This window comes from Haliaeetus leucocephalus, unplaced genomic scaffold, assembly GCF_000737465.1.
Source record: "Haliaeetus leucocephalus isolate CR32 unplaced genomic scaffold, Haliaeetus_leucocephalus-4.0 Scaffold417, whole genome shotgun sequence".
In the NCBI taxonomy this organism is placed as follows: domain Eukaryota; kingdom Metazoa; phylum Chordata; class Aves; order Accipitriformes; family Accipitridae; genus Haliaeetus; species Haliaeetus leucocephalus.
The window spans coordinates 2,534,540-2,561,991 of record NW_010972853.1 but is presented as its reverse complement, the minus strand read 5'-3'; the positions used below and the strand labels follow the sequence as shown (position 1 = coordinate 2,561,991).

Here is a 27,452-nt window from a genome sequence, read left to right as displayed (position 1 = left end):
CTGCTTCCCACAAATGAGCATGTATCAAGTTTGCTCATTAATAAAACATCTGGAGGCTTACTTGGTAGCTGTGTCTGATGTCTTCTGATACTGACATATTCTTTTAAAACATGTTAAATGTTAGTGGCAATGTTTGAGAATATGGCCACTTAAATATCTATACTGTTCAGGGATATTTTTTTCTGTTTTATTTATTGCTTTCTGTAAGTGTTTTAGCTGTAGAGCTAGCATAGGACTCCTGGATCCTTCTCGTAGGGATGCCATTGGGTTAATTCTGTCATTTTCCTTCTCTATGACTTTGTTTTTCTATTTGTAAACTAGGAGCTTACAAAAGTACAAGTATGTGATTTATAATTTAATCCTTCCCACAAAATAATTTGTCTGGTTTTCTTCCATTTTATTCTTTTGCTATATCAAACTGCCAAGAAAACTTAGCTTATTCAGAGTGACCTTGTATTTAAGATGTGCTTTTCTATTTCTGTTTTGATAGCTGTATCGTCAAAGCGTTGTAGTTTGGCTGGATGTTTTACAATGGATTTCACAGTTTTATGGGCATTGCTAACATTTTAGTTGTGCCAAATAACTTAGAATCTTGTTTCAGAACATGAAACAAGATGATCCACTGAACAGCAACTACTGTGAGGGTAATGAAGAGAGGGTAGGACTGTAACCTGCCTTTGAAGTGTTAACATCCTAACTAAAGTTAGAGGTTGGGAGGCTGGACAGATTGTGCATTTGAGAAAATTTGCGTTAGGAAGTAAGGACAGAATGTTGTGCACATCCCAGAAAAATAATTTTCCATCTGATTCCCTATGTGGAAAGAGGACTAAAAATACAAGAATTTTCAGACTCTGCTTCCAGGCTTCTCGATGCCCACTGCATATGGACCGCTTGTGAATAAAAGCCACCAGCCTGTTTGGAACCGCTGTTTTGCTGACATGATCAAAAGGGAAGGCCTCAGCCTCTGGCCATTATCATTACCATTTTACTATTTTCCTGCCTGCCTGCTACATGGGCTTCCCTTTGCAAGTTTTTTTTTCTGTCTTCTGCGCAGACCGATTCACCCTTCTCATGCCTGGGAAAAGCTCAACAGGAAAACGCACATGAGATTGATGAGGAAGAGAAGGCAGTTACATTTGGTCTTTTCTTTGCTTATTCCCAAACACTCTTTCCTTTCTCTTAGAGGGAGTTGTTGTTATATATGTGGTGTTGGTTAACATTTCCTATATATATAGGGTCCTGACTTTTAACATTTTCTATAAGAATCTTTACAGTACAGCTAACAGTGCTTCTTCCCAACCCCTTGTCTTTCCCTGTTTTACATAACCAAGAGAAACTTCTTTAATGTATTTCAGTACTGAGAATTTAGCAACGACGTCTCTTGGCAGAAACAAAAAAAGGAGATATTCTTACCCAAATTTTAGCTGGTTTCATATTTTTCTTGTCGTTGTACTTCTTCACTCACTTTGCTATTTAATCTTTGATTGCAGGCCACTAAAGAAGTAATAGAGCGAGAAGCCCCAGGGATGGCCCTGGCAATGCTGATGGGATCACTTAATGTTACTCCTCTAGGCATGCTCTCTAGGTAAGACTATCTCCTTTAAAATATGAGGTGAACTATTTCCTTAGAAATAAATGTTGTCATGAAATGACTACACACAAATAAGTGAAGATTGCCATTGTTATCAAGACTAGAAGACTTAACTTCAGAGAAGTGGCCAAATTCCAAGAATGGTAATTGCATTCTCTCATTTAATTCCCTTTGTTGTCTCCATTAGACACTGTATCCTCCTGTATTTTCTGTGCCAGGTTTTTTGTAATATTGATGCATGCTTTTAAACAGCTGTCTTTTCATCCTAAGGCTGTGGCATTTCGGTGGTGAGTGAAGAATTCTTCTATATGTTGTTCATCAAGTACTAAAATGCTTTGTTTAGCAAAAAACCTTTCGATAAATACAAATGTATTGTTTTGATATTGCTTTTATTCCAGTATCAGCAACTGCTCTCTGAATAAGTTAAATGGTATTTTATCCCATGCTTTCAGATATAGTACTTTAACTCCTAGAGTTTGGTATTTCCTACTAAATAATTAGTAACTGTTTCTCTGCCTGTTGTTGTTTCTTTTTTGTCAGTGACATCTCTTGTTATCCTGTATTTCTTCCTGGAGTTTATTTTTTATTTTATTCCTTCAATTTACCTCATTTTACCTATTATAGACTTAGTAATATCAATACCTTTCAGGAGTTAGTTTGTGCTTGCACCTTATTTTAAGGAAACTAAGAAACAACGGCTATTACAGTTTTTTGATTTCTCATTGTATAATGAGGGTATGACAAGAAAATAATTATATAAGAAATAAAGAAGGAACTTTGAAATCTGCAACTTTGTATTCAGATGCTTGCATTTTTAAAGCACGTTTAGATGACAGGTTTAGTGGTTTGACAAGGTATTTTAAAACTTTTCATATCATGTGTCACATATCTGAAAGGGCAACATTACCAAGTTAACACCTTCAGGTTCTGTCCAAATTAGCAAGTATTTTCATTTTTTTTATCTGATATAATTTTTATATCATAGCTTGTGTTTATCTGAAGGGAAAGGATAATAGAATGCTACCACAAGGAGAGGAAAGGTTAATTTAGCTGTTCTCTTTCTGATCAAGAAAAGGATAGCCATTTAGATGACACTACCAAGTTTGATTTAGGATGCGGTGTGATCAGAATGGCTGAAAGGATGTTGGAATGGTAGTGGAACCAAAATGCTGGATTGTAACCTGACTCTTCTGTACATATAGCAAGAAAATCTCCGTTAAACTACAGCCACTTTCAGTAGTAATTGATGACTATGGTGGGAGATAACATTACAAAGATACTGCATGCAGTCATACTAGGCCTTAAAAAATTGCTCAGTGAAAACCTCTACTTCAGACCTAAAAGCAATCAGCATGCAAAAGGCCATTTTTTTATAACACTGTTCATATCATAAAGTTAAGGACACAGAAATTACAAAACTACAGCATTATGGTGCAATCTCAGTTCTGCATGAATGCACATGTGTGTTATGACTACATTTTTTTGTAGAATTCCTCTGCAAGTGCTTAAGATGGAGGGAGGAAATTTACTTTTCTTTGTTTTGATTGTCCTGTGTGTAATCCTGTATCAGTTTTGGTGCTCTATATTCAGAATCTTCTCTGAATACAAACTCACTTCCTCTGGGATTTTTCTTACATCATTTGTTATCCTAAGACACAAATTGTTAATATATTTTCATAGAAAATTCTGCAAATTGAGATAGTGTTGTAATCCCCCCTTAAAATGAGAACTAAGGGACACATTAAGAGAGGTCAAAAACATACACTAATTTTAGGTACACAGTTTGAGAAATACAGATCCTAATTTTTCAAAGTATTTAACATTTAATGTCACTTGTCCTAAGCGTACCTCTCATTGACTTCATTTTGAAATGAAGTTCTGAGGGATAATTTTGCATGTAATTTCTTTGACTTTTCAAACAAACAAAAGCAGAAGTTTCGTTACGCAACATTAAGCTGACACTTCTATGAATCACCTGCAAGTTTGGAAATGTTAGGTCAGTCGTGTTGAATTTTATCACATGAACTTTTAAAAAATTGTTATAAGTTATAGTCTGTCTTCCTGACTATGGAACAGCATTAGGAAGTTGTGAGTTATTTTGTAGACTGGATTCACAGATATTCATGGCAAATGAGGGACAGTGAGACTCTCATAGTTTGGATTCAGTCCCAAGGTCCAGCAGGGAGTATCTTAGAGCATCATAGACCTTTTTATGTGTTTCCTGAAAGTTTTTCCTTTTCTTCTCTGACCTTCTAAAACTGTCTTTGTCCCCAGAATTATCTCTTCCCTTCATCTGATTCCTTACCTGTCAACTACCCGTGCTGTGCCAGCCTTTATTGAGGCTTTTTAAAGCACTCTCTGTCTCCTTGCCCATCTTTTCTGCTTTTACCAGCATAATTTCTTCCCAGGGAGATGATGTTTTTTTCCCAAAGAGATCATGTTCTCCATTCCTACTTCTACATCAGACCTGTATTTCTTTCCTCCCACATCCATTTTTTTCTTTCTCCCACGTCCTGTTTTTCCTTCCACTCCCTTGTTTCTATTTGTATTCTTTCTCAGACGTCTTTGGTTTTTCTTAAAAATTCTGTCCGCTGCATCACAAGGCTGAGGATAACATAAGCATCTCCCTCAGCTGTTCTACATTTGGAGGAATATCATTAATTTCTCAAATTACCCAGAATGCATGCACATTTTGTGTGCTTTTATGTTGTGAGCACACCCAATATGTTTTTGCAAGCCATGCAGTTCTTGGGTACTTTTACTTACTTTTGCATGCTCTCTTGGGAAATTTTTGGTAGCTCCATTTCTGTCTTGAGCCACTAGATTTGACTATTGGCAGCAAAAACTTGTAGCTTTCAGGATAACGGCTGCTGGTTTAGTCTTTTTTTTTTTTTTGGTTGGTTGTACTGGTCATTTAGCTTATAATGTTTGAAATTATTTAAAGCAGAATAAAAGAGCCAAGAAGAAGATTATGAAAGGAGCTATCTGCCAAACACAATTCCACCTCAATTTAATTCCTGTGTGGATAATTCCTATTTCCTTTATTTTAAATATCATAGACTGTATCCCACTTATGGGATTTGCTGGATTGAGTTTGTACTCTGTAAGTTTGACTACTGCAACAAGAGCAAATGAGCACATTTCTTTAACTTGGGCTCTTCATCTTTGTATTGCAGTAGAGCATTCCTCAACTACCTGGAATTCTTTCTTAACTGAGGGTATATAGTGTACAAGAAGTGAATATGGGAAAACAGATGCTAGGAGTCAGGCAATATTCAAGCTGCCAGTTGAAAATAAGACTTTTTTTCAGGCTGGCTTTACTGTGATATCAAAAGTTCATTTTGTGGCACAAAATCAGTCTCTGTGCTATTTAATTGTGAGCATTATGACAGCTGTCACTAGAATACTTGCTACCGTCCTAGAAAATGCTATGCTACCAATAAATGGCATTAATAACTGAGAATTATTAGTATAAGAAGAAATCCAGGGAAGTTGGTTACCCCACAAACCTTGTCCTTTGGCTCAAAATTTTTGGTAATGCCCTATCAAGAAATTATTTTCTTTTCTATTCTGTCTTCACTTACGGCTCATGTTTTTTTTGATAAAGCAATTGTCACACAATTTCTCTCAACTCTAGTCTCCATATCTTTGTGGCTTGGTTTCATCCTTTTACTTTCTTATTACGCTTATATCCCAGCCATGGGTTTTTCACCACGGGTTTCGTAAACAGTGGAGAAAAGCAGGAGGCACTCTTTACAACCTCAAGACAAAATACAGTAATTTTAATTCTTTTTTCTTGAAAATATTTAGCTAAAATGAGGAAGAGGCAAACTAAAGAATAGAAAACATTCAGCACTTGGGTGTTTAAGTTCAGCCCTGCATCAACACTAAAGGAATTCCCTAAAGACAAAAAAATAAAATAAAATCTTCCATCTTTGATAGTCAGTTTCTTTTTTTTTTTTTTTTTTTTGAGGGGGAAGGCAGGACTGTTAGGAAGAATTAGATATGAGTTGCATAAGTGCCATTTTCCCATGAGATTACTTCCCTCTGTGCTTTTCTTATGTTGCATCTTTGAAAAAAAAGAAGAAATATTTGAATTAATGCGACCAACATGACTTAGTATTTTTACCTGGCAAGGAAAATTGTGTTTGACACCATCAATTACATTACAAAGGAACCATGTGTATGAGCAAATTGGGACTGTATCAAAGAAGTAAACGCAAGTAAACAATAGAATTAAGGGAGCTATGTAGATCTAAAAAAGATGGAAACGTAGCCAGTGTTTATACTATCAATTAAATGTTAGACTCTGTCAGCCTTGTTTGATGCTTTTCCAGCTAAGCTTCTCCTGAGCTGTTTTATGAGATCAGCAAATATTTTTAGATTTTGGAAACTGAGTTTATGAAGTCTGATAAATAATAGAATTTTTCTTAAATGCTCTGTTCTCATTTCTGCAGTGGAGAAAGTTGCATGCAAGAATTACACTCTGGATTTCTTTCTTTTCAGACCTGTGTGTGGAATCAGAGGGAAAACTCTCATAATTAACCTGCCAGGTAGCAAGAAAGGGTCCCAGGTAAGAAGTGTTCTTACTGATCTGCTACTGAGGACCCATGATGAATACCTCCCATTGTTCTGAATGGTAGAAAGTACCCACTACAACAAATTTTATAAAAGGGAATTGAAATGCACATTCATGTAACTGAACGCACCATCACTCTTAGTCAGGGACAATACAATTCTGATCTGATTGAAGGTACTGTGTGACCAGGACAGCATTACATGTAGTGCACGAGAGTGCTCACTGTAGCAGGTAGTGCTAACGAAGAGTCTAAGACACTTCCTCTTTCTTCTCTAGTCAGCCTGTACCTGATCCCTGTGTTCTCTACAGCTTCCAAGAAAGCATCCTTTTTCACACAGAAGAGGAAGGCCTAGTGTATGGTAGAACTTAATGGAATATGAAGAATATTGCCAATTTTGGTCAGCAAGAGGGAAAAAAAGGAACATCATTTTTAAGAGTTCAAGGATTTTTTAAATCTTTTGGATATGGGTATTAGACTTTACACCCTTTATACAGTTTGTTTTCTTCCTGCATTTTGCTCTGTTTGGACAGAGAAGTTAGGCTTTATGTTTTTATTCATGCTTACTTTCTGACTGTAGAGCTGAGAGAAAAACAATTAAACATCAGGAGGAATTTTTTGTGTGTGTGTTAGTAAGGCTGGATCTTTCCGGTGCTCTTTCTTTTTGTGTAGTTGGCTGATAGATCCAGAATAACAGCCTTCTCCACACAAATATTGCTAAGCTGAATAGTGGGCAGTACAACCTGATACAAAACTGCTAAGGTAGATCTCCCATCAATCATGAGAATATATTTCTCTAGGGCTCAGACTATGTCAGTGGCCTTGTTAAAGATGTCTTTACCTCTGGCCTCTAACAAATGCGTACCTGGTGGTTTATCAATGTATTCTGAACCAGTAGTATCCAGTCATGGAGGAGACAGAACTAACGTGTTTGGCAGCACAGCCCTGAAGTCACTGTTTCTTGAAAGATTTCTGTCTGGAGATAAATAAAGAATGCTTATGTGGGCTGTCACCTGGAAGTTGAAGAGGAACTGTTTTGACTATTATTATTTTAAGCAGCATCGCAGCTTTTCAGATACATTGTCTACATGTTTCAGTTCAAGGACTCAGTAAGCCCTCCTATGATTCTACCGTTCCTTAGAACCTTTTTAGGAAATCTAATGAGACTCTGTAATTGAAAAGAAATTAAAAAGCCTTCAAAACATGCAACAAGCATTGCAGGATGGTGGGGCAGGAGTATACCTACTTGGAAGTCTTCCAGTTATGAGTGAGAAGTCGTATATGTGTACATGTATTTAACATAGCAATGTGCCACACATCTTAGAGAACTGGTGCACCAGTAAGAAGATTTTTTCAGAAGTCTGTACTTCTTTTGTTGAATTATGAAAGAGAGGAGATAGCCTTCAATCTCTAATGGTTTTTGTTGCGTTCAGTAGCACTGCTAACATGCTAGGTACAGAAAAAGTTGTCATGTTGTGCCCTGAGGCACTCAAACTGTAAAGATAGGTAAATCATAGAAAGAGGATGAGGAAAAGAAATGAAAAAATGTTAGTAAGTATTTTAACAATAGTTTGATATAAAGTAAGTAATAAAAAAGGTAATTCTGCTGGAAAAGAAAAAGATGTCATATGATTTCATTATACAAGCAAGCTTTTAATTAACATGATTTATTCGTTCCTGTCATGATGATACTCTGAGTATGTTCTGTTGCAATTTATTTTAATATGAAACATCTTTAAAGTATCAAATTTCAGCAAAGATTTTTAAGATGAGTACTAGAGAAAATTGTTCCATAACAGGCTGGATCTCAAGAACCAAATAGGACAGGCTGTTACCAGGAATTTCTCTCATTTCTCTCTATTATGACTTGCTAATTTCCTTTCCATCCTATTAATGCAATCATATAAGAAGTTTATAGAAAATTATGAAATTGCAGCAGTATACGTATTTCATTATTAAAATATTAAAATATTAATAGAAAATGGCAGCAGTGTAAATGCTCCATCTCAAAAATGGACACAATGTATGCCAAACATGTTTCCTCCAGAGAACATTGTGTGGCATGTACCAATGAATCAAGATCTGTGGAATACTTCAATTTTTGTGGTGTTCTGGTCTGTTGTCTTTTCTTTTAGCCTTGCAAAAAGTATTTAATGTTATGAAAAAGGGCAAAGTGTGAAATTACCACATGCTCATTGAAATCATTGGGTCTATGGCAGTTTTCATAATTGTACTAACAATTGCCTAAACCAATGAGTTTTACAAATAACATGAGCTTTTAGAGTACTTACTGGGAACCTATTCATCAACAGTCAAGCCAACAAGGCTTTATTTCAGTGGTAGGAGTGGGGAACGTGCTTCTCTAATGAGTTAATCATTAATGTACTTTTTGATGATTATTGGTCAGTTCACAGATTGTTGTCCTTGTTTACCACTTACTTGAGGTCTGCTTATTTACTGAAGTAATGATGGTTGTATGCTTCGGTATTTTAAACCATTTTAAAAATAATACTGTGGAGGCACAATAACTCTGAGGTTTGCAGTTACATTAGAACTTATAATTCTTTATTATGTTTACATATATATTTTAATATATATTCATTATATACAGCATCTTACGCTCATCCAGTTTACTCTAGTTCTTCAGAGTGCCAAATTGAATGTTTAAAGTATTTATAAATCTATGAAGTAGTCTGACTTTTCATTACTCTTAAAGGAGCAACTGAAAGGTGTGTTCTTTCTTAGAAGCTTTGAGGAAATACAGTGTTTGTGAGTCATGTTTTTGACTTACAAGGTGGCTTGTATAAACTTTACTAATTTCTAATGGATGGGTTGCTCTTTATTTTGTTTTCATAGTCATTTTTTTCATTGAAAATATCTGTATCTACAATATCTATTTACAAAATGTTTATCATTATTTATTTTCTCAATACTCTAAAATGTTGGAACACATTTCTAAAATCTTCCTTCTGGTTCAAACAAAACCAAAAATAAAGTGCAACAAAAGGAATAATTCAGCTTTCTCTGTCAGCTTGTATGTTCCCTAACTGCACTGTCATGGCAATTCATCCTTGTGACCCTGCCATCATTTTCCAGTAATTTAATGTTTATATGGAGTCTGCTCAAATGACATGAAGAAAACTCTTTACTGAGGTGCCTGGGAAGAGGATGGGAGACAATAGTCATAAATTGAAGAAGGTAGCTTCCAGCTGAATAAAAAGAAAAGAAAAAAAAATTACTTTGAGGGTAATTAAGCATTAGAACAGGTTGTCAAGAAGGGTTGTAGAGTCTCTGTTCTTGGATTTTTTCAAGACTTTACTGAACAAAGCCCTGTGCAACCTGTCTGAATTTCATCTTGACCCTGATCTGAGCAGGAGGCTGCAGTGCATGATGTCCTGAGATTCCACTTTGATTTTATGAAATACTAGCATATTTTACCAGCAGACGTAGCTTATATATATATGTATGCCCATTATGGAACAAGAACAGTTACACGGTGTCTGCATTTTTGCTTTCTCCAGCCATATAAAATAAACTTTCTAATTGTTTTTAAGCTCATAGAGCAAGGAGAACAATTTTTTGTGAGTTACATAAAGTTATAATGACATCAGTGTAGTTTGTCATTCTTCCAGTATATAGGATAAGTCCATGAATAAAAAAGGCTATAATTATATAAAAGTATAATTATGGAAACCCTTATGGATTGTTCTCTAATTGTGAAGGAACATAATAGGAATGATTTGAAGCTAATACCCCTGCAGGGATAGAGTTAATGTTTTTATTCTGCATTTTTGTAGCATTCTGCCAACTGCTGTGAGCTGGTTTCTGTATTATGTATTCATGAAAATTTAACTCTTGTTTTCTGAAGTTATAATCCAGCATTAGCTTAATTACAGTAGCTCTGTTGTACAACTTACTATATTTGCATGAAAAAAGGCAAAAATATATAGTATAGTCCGCAGTTCTGGTTCTGAGTTTGTTTTTTTATCCTCTATGAGCAATTGCATAGGGCATTTAAGCTTTTATTTATGATTGGGTGAAAAGACATATCCAAATCCAAAATATAATTTAAGAGTAAGTCTGAAAAATCCCTGTTTACTTCTGCAGGTAACTTTTCATAGTCATTTCTCTTCTTGTTGTGCATAGGAATGCTTTCAGTTTATACTGCCAGCCCTACCTCACGCCATTGATCTTTTGCGGGATGCCATTGTAAAAGTTAAGGAGGTGCACGATGAGCTTGAAGATCTACCTTCACCACCACCTCCTCTTTCTCCTCCTCCAACTACCAGCCCTCACAAGCAGACAGAAGACAAAGGAGTACAGTGTGAGGAAGAGGAGGAAGAGAAGAAGGATAGTGGAGTTGCCTCAACAGAGGACAGTTCTTCTTCACATATAACAGCAGCAGCCATTGCAGCTAAGGTGAGTCTGGCTTGTTTCCCTAAGAGACCCTTTAGCTTCTATCTCAGGTACTTAAAACTAATATTCATCTGCATGTTAAGATTATACATTGATGTCTGCGTGGTCAAACAGATGTATTTTAGGTACTTTTTGTAGAAATCCAGCTTCAGAAAAATGTATGAATCCTGTTTCGGTAGGTGATTTCAAATTTCAGTGGGAGATACATTGTTTATTATCTTGACAATAACATGCATTTTTATGCTACCATTCCCATGTGACACACTATTTTTAGTGGTTTTTTTTTAATTCAAAGTACTCACACGCCTGAACATGCAAAGTCCAGTAGGTGGCATATTAAGGAATTGCAACAGAATTTTCTAAGCCATAATATTTATTTTGAAAAGAAAATGTTGGTTTCTAAAAACATTGATAAAAAGTATGACAGATAGGTAGCAGGTTAAGTAATAAGCTATACAGACTACTGTATTCCAGTGTACATGTCTGCATAAGAGGTGTGAAATTCTGCCACAAAACTAAATATCATCACATTGTCTTTAGACCCTTGTTTTAACCAGTATTCATAGATCAACATTACTCAAACCAAAATAATAAATTTGAGACTACAAAAGGAAAAAATTAGATAACACTTGCAAATTACTTCAGTTCAAGTTTTAAATGTTTTCCAAAGAAATATATTATTTGAAGCAGTATATGAATATTTACCTCAGTTTTATGCCTTCAGTTTCAAATGGAAAGACAATGTATTCCTATGTGTTTGGACAGGTTTTTTTCCAAACTACTTTGTTCTATATTTACTCTACAAATTGTGCTTTTAATTCCTATTACAAGAATTGAAAGTCTAAGTAACTCAAAATTATATTAAAAATTTCTAAACCAAAGCAGCCACATTCTAACTCCAGAAATGTGAATTCAGGTCTGAGACATCTTGACATTTCTAAGACAGCTGCAGCTGGAGATCATCTCCTCATGTACAGAAAATCCTGATTACATATATCTTTACAGGGATGAATTAAGGTAATTATCACTTGCAAGTTTCAGTTTTTATTAATGCAAATTTTAAATTTATTAATTTTTTTATATAGGCAAAGATGAATTATATGTGATTTTTAAAGGCAGAAAATACCTGAGATCTAAACTGGCTGTGTTCATATGAGCTTGGCATTCCAGTGTCACACTTGTTTTCACCTCATTCCCTTTCGGTCATTTGCTTGTATAGTTTCATGTTTTCCTGTCACTGTATTCATAGCTGTTATGTGTTGTGCATTAGAAGCATCCATCCTACACCAGTTCAGCTGTTATCATGGCAAAAGGTGAACAGCCCATCCCTGGTCTCATCAGTTATTGCCATCATGCAGCAGGCAGTGCAGGAGAACCGGTAAGAGACACTTACAAGAGGCTTTTCCACTAACAGTAGCTAAAAATAAACTGCCTGCCTCCTAGTCTACTGTGTGAACAGACAATGTTACTTATTTTCCTCTAACAAAGACACATCAGTGCTATCTTTTAGAGAACATGCTACAGAAAATATTCTGTTTAAGATACAGGCCTAAACAAGGTAAAGTTCATGTGCGTTGTCAGTTTGAATCATTTGGCTGCTGAGATAATCAGTACTATAAAGTCTGTGTTTCTGATTAGTCATTGGCTTTATCATCTAATATACTCCATAATTGAATATAATTAAAATAATCTCCTAAAAAAACTGCTATAGAGCTATGAAATTTTGGTAACTTCTTCCCCTTTGTTTGCCTTGCTTTGCTTTTTTTTCTCTCAATACTTTGTTTGTCAACATAATACAGCATTTGCACTGGGCGTTCATAGTTTGCTTCCATCACTTGCAGTTTCTCCCTTATTTTTATATTCTGTTTAGAAGTAGAATTTCTCAAAAACAGAAGAAAAGACTTGAGCAGTCAGGATACGGTGGACTTACTGTAAATTACTGGATTTTAGTGCATAGTAGGCAACTATTTCAATGAATGGTAGAAAGGACTTGTTTTATTATAACCCAGAGATTAGAACTCGGGCTCTATCAAAATACTTTATTTTCTGTCTCCCAAAGATTTAGTCTAGGCTTGAATCAAGATAGAATTATGGCTACAATATCATCAGGAATGAAATGTAATTTACGGTATTTGTAGCTGTAGATTAGAGAAACCCAAGGAAGGCAGTTGGCCTAGAGAGAGGGTTGTCTGACCCATTCATTCAGTGTCAACCAGCAAATGGGGTGTAAGTTCTTGGGAAAATATGTCACTAGATTTGATTACCGGAGGCTGCACTTTCTTGTTCTCTTAGACAAATAGTAAATTAAACCATCAGTGAAACGGTGTAACACCTCTGTATTTAAAACATGATGACCATGTCTCTTGAAAAGTCACTTAGGAAGTGTGAAGGCTTTAAAGTTCATGCACCTGATGATAAAGCTATATATGTGTACATACGTAAATTTTCTTTTTTCTGAGTTGAGGTTACTAAACTAGAATTTGCACTATATTCTTCAGTATCAGTAGAACAGTGAATTCAGCCTCTCTGAAGCACACTCTTAAGCTGTCATCCAGGCTTCTGTGCCCTTTTGCAAATTACTCTTGAGCTATTGTTTTATGCATTCTATAATCCAAATCAAGTCTTCAAACTCAGAGGAGAAAGTGGCTAGTTTTTCAGAAGATTGTTGGGTTTTTTAAGCTATCCTTTCTCTATGTTCTTAAGACATTTTTGCTCTTGTATAACGATCATAGTAATTGCCATCTGCAGCTTGTCTTCTTAGTACCTCACCAGCACTGTCAATCTTCATTCCAGTCCTAGCCAAAAGTGAATAAAGAGATCATATCTTTAACTTTGTCCCCTTCTTGTCAACACTTAGTTCTCTAATCTGAAAACACAAATACTTAATCCAATATAAAAGTACTTCTGGAAAAGATCATATCAGATAAAAATTGTAGAAGCAATGACTGATGGATATGGTAGATATCTTTCTCTGTCACTTCATTTCTCATTCATTTCCTTCTCTGTCAGTATGTTACAACAGGTTTTCCACTCCAGCTAGCGCAAACAGAAACTATTTTCACTGAACGTAGAGTTTTATTGTACCCCATTTAGAGTTTTGAAATCCACCAAATATGTTTGAAACCAGAAAATGAGTTAAAAAATTTTAGGGGGAGAAATCATAAATACTCAGTGTGACTTTGTGAAAGTTGTTTTTTTTTTTTAAATCTATCCATACTGCAATAATATTCCTGCCTTTCTTTATTGCAGATTTCCAGGCTCCAGGAAACACAGAAATTTCTCATGGGTTTATCAACCTCTTTAACAGGCTTAACAAGAAGTTGCCTTGATTAGAGACTTAGATTGCCTAAATTTAATTTCAAAAGAAAAAAAAATTATTAAATGTAGGTGAGAGAAATGAGACATTCCCCATATCACATAACATATGCAGAGAAATACCATTCGTATTCTATTGTGCCTTTCACTTAATGGACACTATATATCCGTTATATTTTACATACGTTTATGTTTATGCAGTATACATATTAGTACCTTCACTAAAATCAGCAGGTTGCAGTGGTTTAAAGACAATATTAATGCTAGTTTTAGCAATACAACACACTCACAGTCGGATTAGAGAAATAAAACTCTTGAGAACAAAATTTGTAATTGTGAACTAACTTAATTTTCTCAGTGAGATTTTGTTTCTGCAAAAGCTAGCACGCTGGAACTTAAGAGTTCTAGATAGGTTTATATACAGGTGGTTTACGGCAATTGTATTTTCTGTAAAGGTAGTGATTAGGGAATTCTGCGACTTGGGCAAATCCCAGTCTAATCCCAGGCTGCTCGGATAATTTCTCTGTATTCTTCCCAGGCTACCTGCCCTTGCTTCCATCCTCTGTAGGCTTCATTTTGTGTTTGAGTTTGTCCAGGAGCTCCTTGTTCATCCACACAGGCCCCCTGGCATTTTTGCCTGACTTCCTCTTTGTTGGGATGCATCGCTCCTGAGCTTGGAGGAGGTGACCCTTGAATATTAACCAGCTTTCTTGGGCCCCTCGTCCCTCCAGGGCTGTATCCCATGGTACTCTACCAAGCAGATTCCTGAAGAGGCCAAAGTCTGCTCTCCTGAAGCACAGGGTAGCAAGCTTGCTGTGCGCCCTCCTCACTACCCTAAGGATCTTGGATTCCACCATTTCATGGTCACTGCAGCCAAGGCTGCCCTCGAGCTTCACATTCCCCAACAGCCTCTCCTGTTGGTGAGAACAAAGTCCAGCATAGCACCTCTCCTCATTGGCTCCTCCATCACTTGGAGAAGGAAGTTGTCATCAACGCATTCCAGGAACCTCCTGGATTGTTTATGCCCTGTCATGTGGTCCCTCCAACAGGTATCGGGGTGGTTGAAGTCCCCCATGAGGACCAGGGCTGCTCCTATCTGTCTATAGAGGGCCTCATCCTCTCGGTCTTGCTGGTTGGGTGGCCTGTAGTAGACCCCCACCACAATACCACCTGTCCGTGCCCTCCCTTTAATCCTGACCCGTAGGCTCTCGGTCCGCTCCTCATCCATCCCCAGGCAGAGCTCCATGCACTCCAGCTGGTCATTGACATAGAGGGCAACACCCCTTCCGTGTCCCCTGCCTGTCCTTCCTAAAGAGCCTGTATCCTTCCATTCCAACACTCCAGTCATAGGACATAACCATATAATGTAATATCTGGTTACTCTGGAATAACCAGAGTAAACCCAGCGAGAACTGGATCATGATATCATTTGCAAAAGCAATATTGTATTTGTACTGTGGGATCTTGGAGTATATAAAAGAGGTAATGGACCCATACACAATCATCTCAAGATGCGTGCAGCTTTTTATGAGAGGAGAGTATAGAAAAGGTGTCTTATTTAAAGACTCAAAACTATTATTTCTTTTATTGTGTTTTTTTTTATTTTATGCCTTTATCAAAATGTAATTTTTTGCTGTATTGTCTTTAGTCATGGAGTCTAAAAGGAAGCATTAAAAGTTGTAGGTAGTATTTGAGCTACGCCAATATAAAACTTAGGGATGTCAGCCTTTTTTTGCGTTTAATATATTTAAGATTGAATTTCAGGAGAAGAAGAGAACAGAAAGGAAATGGTGCTTCTCACTACAAACTGTTCGTATGATCACAATATCATTGTCCCTGTTTACCTCTATGGTACATCTCTAAGATGCCATTTGCAAGTCAGAATACTCCAAGTAGAGGCCCTATTACTCCAGAATACTCCAAGTTAGGCACTATTTCTGGAGAGGAAGATATCCCCAGCATAATCATCCATAGTGAACAGAATCTCTGCTGACTTCATAATTTATAGTGGAAATTGCAGCGCAAGTTACTTAGCCTTGAAAGATCCTCTCAGGAAAGTTGGGGTTTTTTAAATGCTGACAGAAATTGCCTGGCAAAAAATACTGTCAGTTTAGAAACACAGCAGTAGAGCAGAAAGCAGGCAGTTGGCGGCACACTGAGAACAAGATGTGTTTCCACACAACTTATAAACAGGTTATAAATATGAGAAACTCTCAACTTGTGGAGGAGGGTTTATGGTAAAATAAGATCCCCTAGGTATAACCCAGTATCTCCCAAGACAGGGTTGCTAAGTTAAGACATAGTCATTATTTATAGAGAGGAACCAAGGAAATTGAGGGGAAAAAAAAGACATAAAAAAGCAGTATTTAATTTCTTGAGTCTTAAGATTGGTCATTTTAGCTGCACAGAGACAAGCAACAAAGCTGTCTTAATATCCTAACACTGGTCCTAAGGATGCAACAGATTTTAAAAGCTAAGACTGAAGCTTGTTCCTGGAAGGAGGTACTTTCCAGTGGCTTCTATTTGCCCTAAAGCCTTACTAGGCACGAATGCTCAAAATGCCCAGATGCAGACTGGGTACAGCATCTCCATTTAAAAAAAAAATCCTGGCTGGAAATGTCCAGTGTTAGTGATTTGATTTGTCACTGGTTCTTCATTTCTTGCTACTGCCATTGCTACTTCGTTGTCTGCTACTGCCATTTCCCCCAAACATGGGGATTCTTTTGGTAATTCTCTTGGAACTTAAACATCAGGCTGAGCTAAGAAATTCTTAATGAGGAGAAAGATATTAAAATATGTGTGTATATATATTACTTCAAAGATCTGAATTTCTACATTTTCTGGTCTGTTGTGACAGAAAAGAGAATTGCAGGAAGTAAGAGCAAGCTGATTTTGTAGAAGTGCTGCCTCTGACAAAGGAAGAGGTTAAAATCGTGAAAAAAAAATCAGAATAAGCCTTTATAGAGAATGTGTTATAGCAGAATATCTGCTGCCTTTTCTGTTGTAGAACTAATGTTAGAGATCAGTTCTCCTGTCGGAGCTATTTATCATTCGTAAGTCTTACCATTTTACACAAAAAATAAAAAATTAATCATTATGTTAAACTAGCAATCTAGTCAATTATAAAGCTGGTGTGATATCTGGGCCTAAATACTGCAGTAATAAGAAGCAACAGACTTTCTAAGACTTGGTGTATTAAAGCTAAGAAAAGCTTTATTCTTAAATGCATTCTTCTACCTCTTTTCTTTGGAACTGGTGATAAAAATGAACAGAAGATACTGAAGATAAAAATTAATGATAGATTCACTTTTATAACTGAAAATAAGACCACTTTCTCACTGTTGTAAGTTGGTGTAATTCCATTTATTTAAGTGGCTTAATAATACCAGCTAAAGGATCTGTCCCTAAAATTCCAGCTTAGAATTAGAATCATAGGATCACAGAAAAGAATCATAGAACAGTTTGGGTTGGAAGGGACCTTTAAAGGCCATTTTGTCCAACCCCCCTGCAATGAGCAGGGACATCTTCAACTAGATCAGGTTGCTCAGAGCCTTGTCCAACATGACCTTGAATGTTTCCAGGGATGGGGCATCTACCACCTCTCTGGGCAACCTGTTCCAGTGCCTCACCACCTTCCTCAGAAAAAATTTCTTCTATCTAGTCGGCATCTACCCTCTTTTAGTTTAAAACCACTGTCCTATCGCTACAGGCCCTGCTATAAAAGTCTGTCCCCATCTTTCTTATAAGCCCCCCTTAAGTACTGAAAGGCTGCAAGAAGGTCTTCCCAGAGCCTTCTCTTCTCCAGGCTAAGCAAACCCAACTTTCTCAGCCTTTCCTCATAGGAGAGGTGTTCTATCCCTCTGATCATTTTTGTGGCCCTCCTCTGGACCTGCTCCAACAGGTCCATGTCTTTCCCGTGCTGAGGACCCCAGAGCTGGATGCAGTACTCCAGGTGGGGTCTCATCAGAATGGAGTAGAGTGGCAGAATCACTTCCCTTGACCGGCTGGCCACGCTTCTTTTGATGCAGCCCAGAATACAGTTGGCTTTCTGGGCTGCGAGCGCATATTGCTTGCTCATGTCCAGCTTTTTTTCCACCAGTACCCCCAAGTCCTTCTTGGCAGGGCTGCTCTCAAGCCCTTCATCCCCCAGCCTATACTGATACCAGGGGTTGCCCCAACCCATGTGCAGGACCTTGCGCTTGGCCTTGTTGAACCTCATGAGTTTCACATGGACCCACTTCTCAAGCTTGTCCAGGTCCCTCTGGATGGCATCCCATCCCTCAGGCATGCCAACCACACCATACTGAGGGTGCACTCAATCCCACTGTCTACATCACTGAAGAAGATAATTAAACAGTACTGATCCCAATACAGACCTCTGAGGGACACCACTCATCACCAGTCTCCGTCTGGACATTGAGCTGTTGACCACTACCCTTGGATGCGACCATCCAACCAATTCTTCATCCACCAAACAGTCTATCCAGCAAATCCATCTCTCCAATTTAGAGAGAAGGATGTTGTAGGGGACCATGTCAAAAGCCTTACAGAAGTCCAGATAGATGAACATCCATAGCTCTTCCCTTGTCCACTGATGTAGTCACTCCATCATAGAAGGCCACTAGGTTGGTCAGGCAGGACTTGCCCCGGTGAAGCCATGCTGGCTGTTCCAAATCACCTCCCTGTCCTCCATGTGCCTTAGCATAGCTTCTAGGAGGATCTGTTCCATGATCTTCCCAGGCACAGAGGTGAGGCTGACAGGTCAGTAGTTCCCAGGGTCCTCCTTTCTACCCTTTTTAAAAATGGGTGCAATGTTTCCCTTCTTCCAGTCACCAGGGACTTCACCTGACTGCCATGACTTTTTCAAATATCATGGAGAGTGGCTTGGCAACTACGTCAGCCCATTTCCTCAGGACTCTGGGTTGCATCTCATCAGGTCCCATAGACTTATGTACATTTAGGTTCCTCAGGTGGTCACAAACCTGATCTTCTCTCACAGTGGGAGGGACTTTGCTCCCCGGGTCCCTGCCTTGAGGTCCATCCACTCGAGAGGTGTGGGAAGAGAGGTTGCCAGTGAAGACTGAGACAAAAAAGTTGTTGAGTACCTCAACCACCTCCTCATCCATTGTTAGCAGTTTGCCAGTTGTGTTCATCAGGGTGGATATGCTTTCCTAGCTGGCCTTCTAATACATTATGTGGGAAAAAAAAGACTGACTTTTTATTTTTCCCTTCAGAATGCGTTTTAAAGCAAGTGTTGGCTTTGGGTGGTGGTTTCTAGTGCTTTTGCCTGTACTCCCTCCAGAGAAGCCTGTAGCTTTTACAGCACAAACCTTACATCAAGAATTTTTGTGGCTGAAATAAAGTCTTCAGTACCCAGAATGAAGAGTATTTACTCACTGCATGACATTTCTTATGAAAAATTTTCTCACTGCATGACATTTCTTCAGAGGGGTTCAGTCATTGCTAATAAATGGTTTTCTGATCAGAATGTTGTCCCCTAGTTAGAGAATGGGAAGTCTGCCTCCCTTCATGCCACAGTAGAAATCATTGTTGGTCATTGTTGGGTTTGAAACAGAGGCTTAAGAGGAAAAACATTACTTTCCTATTATTTCCTGTTGTAGTATGTCTGATTCCTAGGTCTTTCAGGACAAATAGTATGTTCTATACTACTTTAGTTAGAATATGAACTTACATATTTGCTAAGTATTTATCACTGAAATTATGAGAACATGCCATTATCCACAGCACTGAGTATGAGGAGGTAGGCAAACTGAGGAGTGGGGTATTCCCATGTTTTTGATGTACGGTTTTGAGTAAGTTTTAAATACAGTATATTTTTTACTACTAATTCCATCTCTCTTCTTTTTAAGATTCCAGATTCCATCATCTCTCGTGGTGTTCAGGTGCTCCCACGTGATACAGCCTCCCTCAGTACTACTCCTTCAGAATCTCCTCGTGCCCAGGCCACCTCTCGTCTCTCCACTGCATCCTGCCCGACACCAAAAGTAAGTACGTTCAGGCTCCATGCTCAGACATATAATCTATCAGATTAATGTATTGCCTCTGCTGAACACGGTTGGTTCGCATGCAAGGGTTGTATGATTCTAAGTAATAGATAAATTCAAGACAGTATAGTTCATTCCATGTGTACTGTTGCACAATTTAATATGTGGGTTGACCAACACATATAGGGTTACTGAAGTTTCATGTTATCTCTTGCAATATCAATCATGTATATGAAATTGTTAACACCTTGAATGTCTTTAATATCCCCAGGAACATAGATAATCCTGCCACTGAGTAACAACATTAAGCAAGTAGTATTTTGTTGACAAAATGTATGTGCAAATTTCTAGCCTGGGCTGGGGCAGTTCTGTGCCCCACTTTATTGTTGTTCAGTTTAAGACACTTTCAAACCAACTGGGTTTGCTCAAACTTAGATATTTGCTGCCTGACATTTGGAAACAAAAACCAGCCTAAATTGAATAGAAAGAAAGTTTTAATGCCAACCTTGTGGGATTATTATTCAGTTCTTACTGACTACGCTGTACTATTTAATCATTGAGGTGAACTCTACTATGTTCTCTTATTATCAAACTTTAAATAGCATACATCAAAAACCAAGTGAATTGACCAGTGGCAAGGCCTATAAAGTTTACCTTCGGCGCGATTCCTTTCAGCAGAAGCAAACTCTGCCTGAATTCACTTTGTGCGTTCACATCACAAAGATCTTTCTGTGGCACCAGATGCTGACATACTAATAGACCCGTGGCAGATGGCAAACAGTAACATTCTTCCTCATCTAATTCATGATCCTTGAAGATTATTCTGCTTGCTACAGTGATTGCCAGCATCTGCTAGTTCTTCTTTCCTGCTGTCTCGTTCTTTTCTGTCAGCAAACAAGATTTATTTGCAGCCACCCATAGAAATGTTTTGGTTCAGCCTCTGGGATTGTTTTATGCAGCATTCACCTTCACTGTAGTAGAATCAAAATTATTCTGATGGACAGCATCAGAACTTGAACTTCCTTATATAGTCTGCTTTTCTTAAGAAGATGTTCAGTGAATTCTGTCTGCAAGCAGCTCCTTCATTTTTTTGTTAAAAAATTGTCACTTGTCTGATGGCTTAAAAATAAAAACTCAAAGCTTATTACATTACAACACTCAGAGCAGAAGACCAATATGAAACAGAGAAACTGCACTGAGTTTTATGCCTGTTGACAAGACAAGTGTCCAGAGAAAAACAAAGGAGACTAGTAACAGGCACAAAAAAAAGACAGCACTGCTAAGACATAGCTCTAGATGAAGCCTATATATTTTCAGAAAGGTTATCACAATGGGAAGGAGTAAAGCTTATCTGTTGTGAAGCAAAATGCACTCCTATAGACTATCTTCAAAGATTCAGAGATTACAGAAGGAGACTACAAGAACTTTGAAGCAGACTAAAAATCTGAAACTCTTTTTTTGGGAAATTAGTTGAGATGAGCTCTTATCATAATTGGATCATGCTTTGGTATTTCATGTTAAGCCCTGTTTTTCATGTATTACTGCAAAATCAGATTTTGTTCAAAATGTGTGGGACGATACCACTTTATAACAGCTATTGCCATGCAACATCTAGCTAGTCTAGCTTTTCTGTGATGTCTTTCGAAAGTGAGTGGGACAAGCTGTTATGGGGAAAGATCTAGGAAAGCCCAACTGGAAAATAAACTCGAAGGGTGATCTCATCTGTTCCTATTACCTGGAGGTTGGATTTTGCACAAAAGTATAAACTTCTTTGCCACTTGGAGAGCTCTTGGTTCATTTTTCTTACTACTTTAAAAAACCCGAACAAACTACTCGTTATCTTTTGGTTCAGTCCTTTTCAGTACCCTCAAGTTCTCAAACATCATCTGAATTTGTCAAGAAATATGGTTCATTCATATTCTTCAAAACTGTCAATATGTCTCAATGTCTTCATTTACTGTGTTTTTCCTTCTGGATCCTGGCTTTCTAATAATGCAGTATGAATTAAATTTACACTGGACCTCTTGATCCACACAGTAGTGAGAATAAAGAGAAATTGTACTTCAGCATCAGTTGATATTCTAGGGTGGTTTTTTCCTTCTCTAATCTGCAAGTGTATATTTTCAGTATTCTCATTTGCTGGTTTAGGAACTCATTTCAGGGCTCCAAAACATGTGTATATTAAATGAAACAAAGGAGAGGAAATTTCAGGAAAAAAAAACCCAACAATTTAGTTTCTTTTGATTATACATATTGTTTGGAGTGGTGGTCTAGCCATAGAGCTAGTGGCACTATATTTCTTTGTCAACTACATGTTCCAGTTTACTTTGTTGTACCATTTTCTTGTTGCATTTTTTTTGTCCTAAATGTACATAAACCCCTACATCTCTCTTACTGAATGTGCTGAATAGCAGAAAGTTGTGTGTGTCTCTCCGAAAAATATCAAGCTTCTGCAATGAAGGGAGCACCTCTATTGAATTAATGTAAGTAGCAGGTTACTAATGCATGGAGGTATTGGAGAGAAGGTATCAGAGAATGCACTGCTAATACTCCTGATTGATCTGTTAGGAGAAGTCTTTACCTTTTCATAATTATATTTTTGAAAACCTAACGTTGTTTATATATACACACAGATCATGTAGACAAAATACAACATTTAATTTTAAATTTGCTTTACTGATTACACTTTATCTTCCATGTTTTCTGAAAATCTGTTTCTAACAAAGTAGTAAATGATGAATATTGAGTTTGAACCTGTATACTTCAACCAGTCCTCAAAAGTTTAATTTCCTGATAAAAGAAGCAATTATATTTTTCACTGTAGCCTCTTGGGAGGTCAGAATTTCTCAAGTCGTATTTCCATTGGGACTACTCTATCTATCATTAGGTAAATCCCCCAAACTAAGCAAACTTGCTTTTGTTAGCTTTTAATAAATCTCTGTAGAACACCTTCCTTGTACTCTAAATTGCATTTGAGTTTCAAGCAAAATCCACAACATGTCAAAGAGCATTTGAACCATATTTATAGTAGATGGATTCAGATATAGAGGCAATCTAAGTTTTACTCAGTGGAAGACTGCACTAACAGTCCTCCCTTTTTCAGTCATTCAACCATAAAGTTGATAGTGATTGTGATATTTTTATCTTCTACAATATAGTTTTGGTCTTTTCAGAGTTTTACTGCTTTCTCAACAAGGTTAGATGAATTTGCTGAATACTCACATGACAGAAGTTTAGGATGACACAGTGTGGCTTGCAGTTTTTCTTGTCATTTCCAGTAGCTGCTAAGATTCTAAGATCTTACTATATTTTTGTGTATGTTTGTGGTTGGCATTTTTATGAAATTAAATGCAATGTTCTTTTCAGATACAAAAGTAATACACTATCTAGTGTAAATACCTTTTACAAATACAGAGAAATTTTCTTGTGTTTGCATTAATGTTGACTCTTGGGGCTTTTTTAAACTTACAGTATAAGATTTTAGATCTATAACTTCAGATAACTTAAAAGAATATATCCAGAGCAAATGACTGAGTTGTTCCTTCAAACTTCTAATTTTGTTCTACTCTTAGGGAGATATTAGTATAAAAGAAAATTACAGCTTTCAAGTTGAAGTCTTCACTTCTTCCATACATAAATGACGTAATCACTACTTAATTTTTGGCAGTGTTGTGCGTCAAAATCAAATGAAGCAGATACAGAAGACCAAGGACAGGTTTTCAATTATCACCAGGAATACATTTCAGTGACAAGAGGTGTTCAAAGTATTTCACTTTGCAAGATCATCAGTCTCACTGATGTTCAGTTTTTTCCACTTCAATGTGCAAAGTTTCTTTCAGTGTTACCTTTGATCGTGAAGGATCCTAAGGAACTTGTTTAAGATGAGAGTGTTTTTTTTCTTTTTCCATCCTGCTACTTCATTCCCAACACTCCTTATATTCCGCTTAAGAAAAAGTCTCTCTCTACTTTACTTGCTGGATATCTGTCCCTTCCCTAGCTATCTATTTTTTAGTTACACTGAATTAGACAAAACCCTCGGTGGTGTTAAGTTACATCCTTACATATTTGTAGTTGTGATAGATAGCTTTTAATTCCTACATAAGAAAAGTATATAGGCTCTATCTTACAGCTAAAATGGGCAAGCAAGGCTATTTTTCAGAAGTTTTTTCATTTCTAGCAGAACGGTCATCTCATCTATCCACCACTCCATCCACACCTTCTTTGTAGCATAGTACATTTAATTCTGCTAGTTGATCGCTTTCTGTAACTTTCTATAGCTGTCTTGTATTAAGAAGTGTTACCTTTATCATTCATAAGTTGACATTCACTAAAGACCTAATACTCCTAATGTAAAAAGTGCGGTACTTGTAATTTATGTAAATGTTTCAGTTGCAGAGAATTTCTGAAATGAAAAAGCCTAGAAAAATACATTAAACATTTTAAAAAAAAAGAGGCTGATGAGAATTATTTCTGTGGCAAAAAAATATTTTATTATTTCAATGATCTCTCATGCTTGCTACCAATGAAAAATGATGCTTCGAACACCTTCTGTCATGAACCACAGCTTTAAATGTTGAATGTGCTCATTGATGCAAGTTTTCCACACAGACAAATGAGTTACAAATTAATACTAAACCTAATTATGATTTATGTCTTCAGTCTAGTGTTTTGACTTTTAATACACAGCTACTATGTGAAGTCATGACATTAGCAGATGGGAACAGGTAGAGTTGGGAAGATCCTTTTATATCAATTATTGTTAAAAAATTTTCGGTAGAAATATTCAGTATTTTCCAGCAGAAGATCAAGTTGCTTACCAGAAATTCTTAGTTAATAATAAGATGCAGTTCAAGACGTAATTTGGCAAGCTGTAGTTTATCCATACAGTAGATATTTTGTGTACATTGAGTGCATTAAATTTTATGTTTGTTGTCTTGATTCCTACTATTTCTTCTTAAGGTGGTCATCAGGGTGAATACAATATGCCAAGTATGTGAATACATTTTAAAGTTTGTACACATACACTAAATTCCCAAGTAAAGTTTTTTTCTTTTTATTTATTAAGTTTGTATATGCTATAGTTTTTTCTACCTAGGAACTTGCTTGAGTAACTAGCAAGTGCTTTGGCACAGCTGTGATAGAGTCGAGGAGCATGGAAAAGTGGAAAGGATGTTTAAATTCTTAGGATGATCTAGGTAGGTGAAATCACAGTCTGAGCACTGCAAGGTTTCTTGCTTTTTCCTGTAAAACAGGTAGCTGTGTATAGACACATGGGCTTAGTTAGATATTTGATCCTGCTAAAAATTCCAATGTTTTCTTGATTATTTCCGGGCTTTATTTCCTCTTAATTTTTTTCAGTGCACATTCCAGGATTACAAAAAATTGTATTTAGTGAAAAGAGATGCTGAGTGAATGTGTATTGGAGTAGAAAGTAGCCAGAGTTGCCTTAAGGTGAGGAATCTTGCTTACTAATGCATGTCAGTCTACCGTATCCTCCCAGGTTCTCCTCAGTACAGTGCAGCAGTGGTTTTCAAATCAATTACTAATTAAGATACTAGAATGTTTTCCATATAATCATTGCCTTTTTGCCTCATTGGTTAAAGTGTATTGTCCTGGCAAAACATGTGGATGATTGAGTCCTAACAAGTCTCATTTTTAGTTTATATTTTGGTTAAAAGTCCTGATTGTTGTTAGTTAAAAACACTAAATGCCACAGTTTCAAAAGTGAGACATTGTGACTAAGAAAGAAGCAGCTTGGTATGCTTGGGATATCAAAAAAAGCCAAATACTTAATAAATAATAAAAGCAAAGTCTACTAAAATCCTTTCTAAAATGGAAGATTCACTTTGTAGGAAGGTTGAAAAATATAGGGGTAGTGTTTTGGAGGTTTCTGTTAGTACCAAAATAGACCCATCAACAGTTCTCTGGAGAGGCAGAATAAAGACTTGTGTCATCAAGTTTAAGCTGAACATTGACTTTCAGTAGAGGTGCTTACTTGACTTAGTTTTATTTACTGAATATCTGTTTTTCAAGTAGTACCATATTCATTGGTAACTGGAGTCTGTATTAAATAGTGTAGCAGTGCCAAAATCCAGTTCTCTTCGTTGCCTCATGCACAAGAACTGTTTATAGCAGGGCTAAGGAAGGATGTTAGAGTAGTTGGGAATTGGCTACTTATACCAATCCAGAGCATCCAGAACAATTATTGAATTCATAGAATCAGCTACTTTTCAGACCTGTTATATACTGGCTCTCTATGTTAGGGAATGTTTTGACTGTACAGAGCTACACGATTCTGATGACAAGGTGGAGTGCTTATGGGTGAGGATGAGAGGGAAAGCCAATAAGGCAGATATTGTGCTGGGAGTCTGTTATAGACCACCCAACCAGGTTGAAGAGACAGATGAATCATTCTACAAGCGGCTGGCAGTAGTCTCAGAAACGTGTGCCCTTGTCCTTGTGGGGGACTTTAACTTTCCAGACATCTGCTGGAAATACAACACAGCAGTGAGTCAGCAATCTAGGAGGTTCCTGGAGTGTGTGGAAGATAACTTCCTGACACAGCTGGTGGGTAAGCCAACCAGGGGAGGAGCCTTGCTAGATCTGTTGTTTACGAACAGGGAAGGTCTGGTGGGAGGCGTGATGGTTGGAGACCGTCTTGGGCTCAGCGACCATGAAATGATAGAATTTTCAATTCTTGGTGAAGCAAGGAAGATGGTCAGCAAAACCACCACTATGGACTTCCGGAGGGCAAACTTTGGCCTCTTTGAGGCACTGGTTGAGAGAGTCCCTTGGGAGATGGTCCTGAAGGGCAAAGGGGTCCAGGAGCGATGGACATTCTTTAAGAAGGAAATCTTAATGGCTCATGACCAGGCTATTCCCATGTGCCGCAAGTCGAACTGCTGAGGAAAATGACCAGCCTGGCTGAACGGGGAGCTTTTGCTAGGAGTCAAGAAAAAAAAGAGAGTTTATCATCTCTGGAAGAAAGGGCGGGCAACTTAGGAGGAGTACAGGGATCTTGTTAGATCATACAGAGAGAAAATTAGAAAGGCAAAAGCTCAGCTAGAACTAAATCTGGCCACTATTGTAAGGGACAACAAAAAATGTTTTTACAAATATGTTAACAGTAAAAAGAATCCCAAGGAGAATATCTATCCCTTAATGGATACAGAAGGGAACGTAGCCACCAGAGATGAGGAAAAGCTGAGGTACTTAATGCCTTCTTTGCCTCAGTCTTTAATAGTGAGTCCAGTTATCCTCAGGGTACTCCACCCCTTGAGCTGGAAGGTAAGGATGAAGAGCAGAACATACCGCCCTTAATCCAGGAGGAAAGAGTTAGTGACCTACTACGCCATCTGGACACTCACAAATCTATGGGACCAGATGGGATCCATCCAAGAGTACTGAGGGAACTGGCAGAGGTCCTTGCCAAGCCACTCTCTATCATCTATCAGCAATCCTGGTCAACAGGGGAGGTCCCAGAGGACTGGAGGCTTGCCAGTGTGACTCCCATTTATAAGAAGGGTCAGAGGGAGGATCTGGGGAGCT

At 37.5% G+C, this 27,452-nt stretch overlaps 1 protein-coding gene across 1 annotated transcript in view; it reads left to right on the top strand.

Annotated features, from left to right (window-relative positions):
• Positions 1–27,452, top strand: part of GPHN (gephyrin) — a 220,178-nt gene that overhangs the window by 96,156 nt on the left and 96,570 nt on the right. The window contains exons 5-9 of the mRNA XM_010574278.1: positions 1,491–1,585; positions 6,098–6,164; positions 10,315–10,587; positions 11,855–11,962; positions 19,770–19,904. Of these exons, the coding sequence (XP_010572580.1) occupies positions 1,491–1,585; positions 6,098–6,164; positions 10,315–10,587; positions 11,855–11,962; positions 19,770–19,904 (678 nt within the window). The remainder of the gene's footprint in view (positions 1–1,490; positions 1,586–6,097; positions 6,165–10,314; positions 10,588–11,854; positions 11,963–19,769; positions 19,905–27,452) is intronic.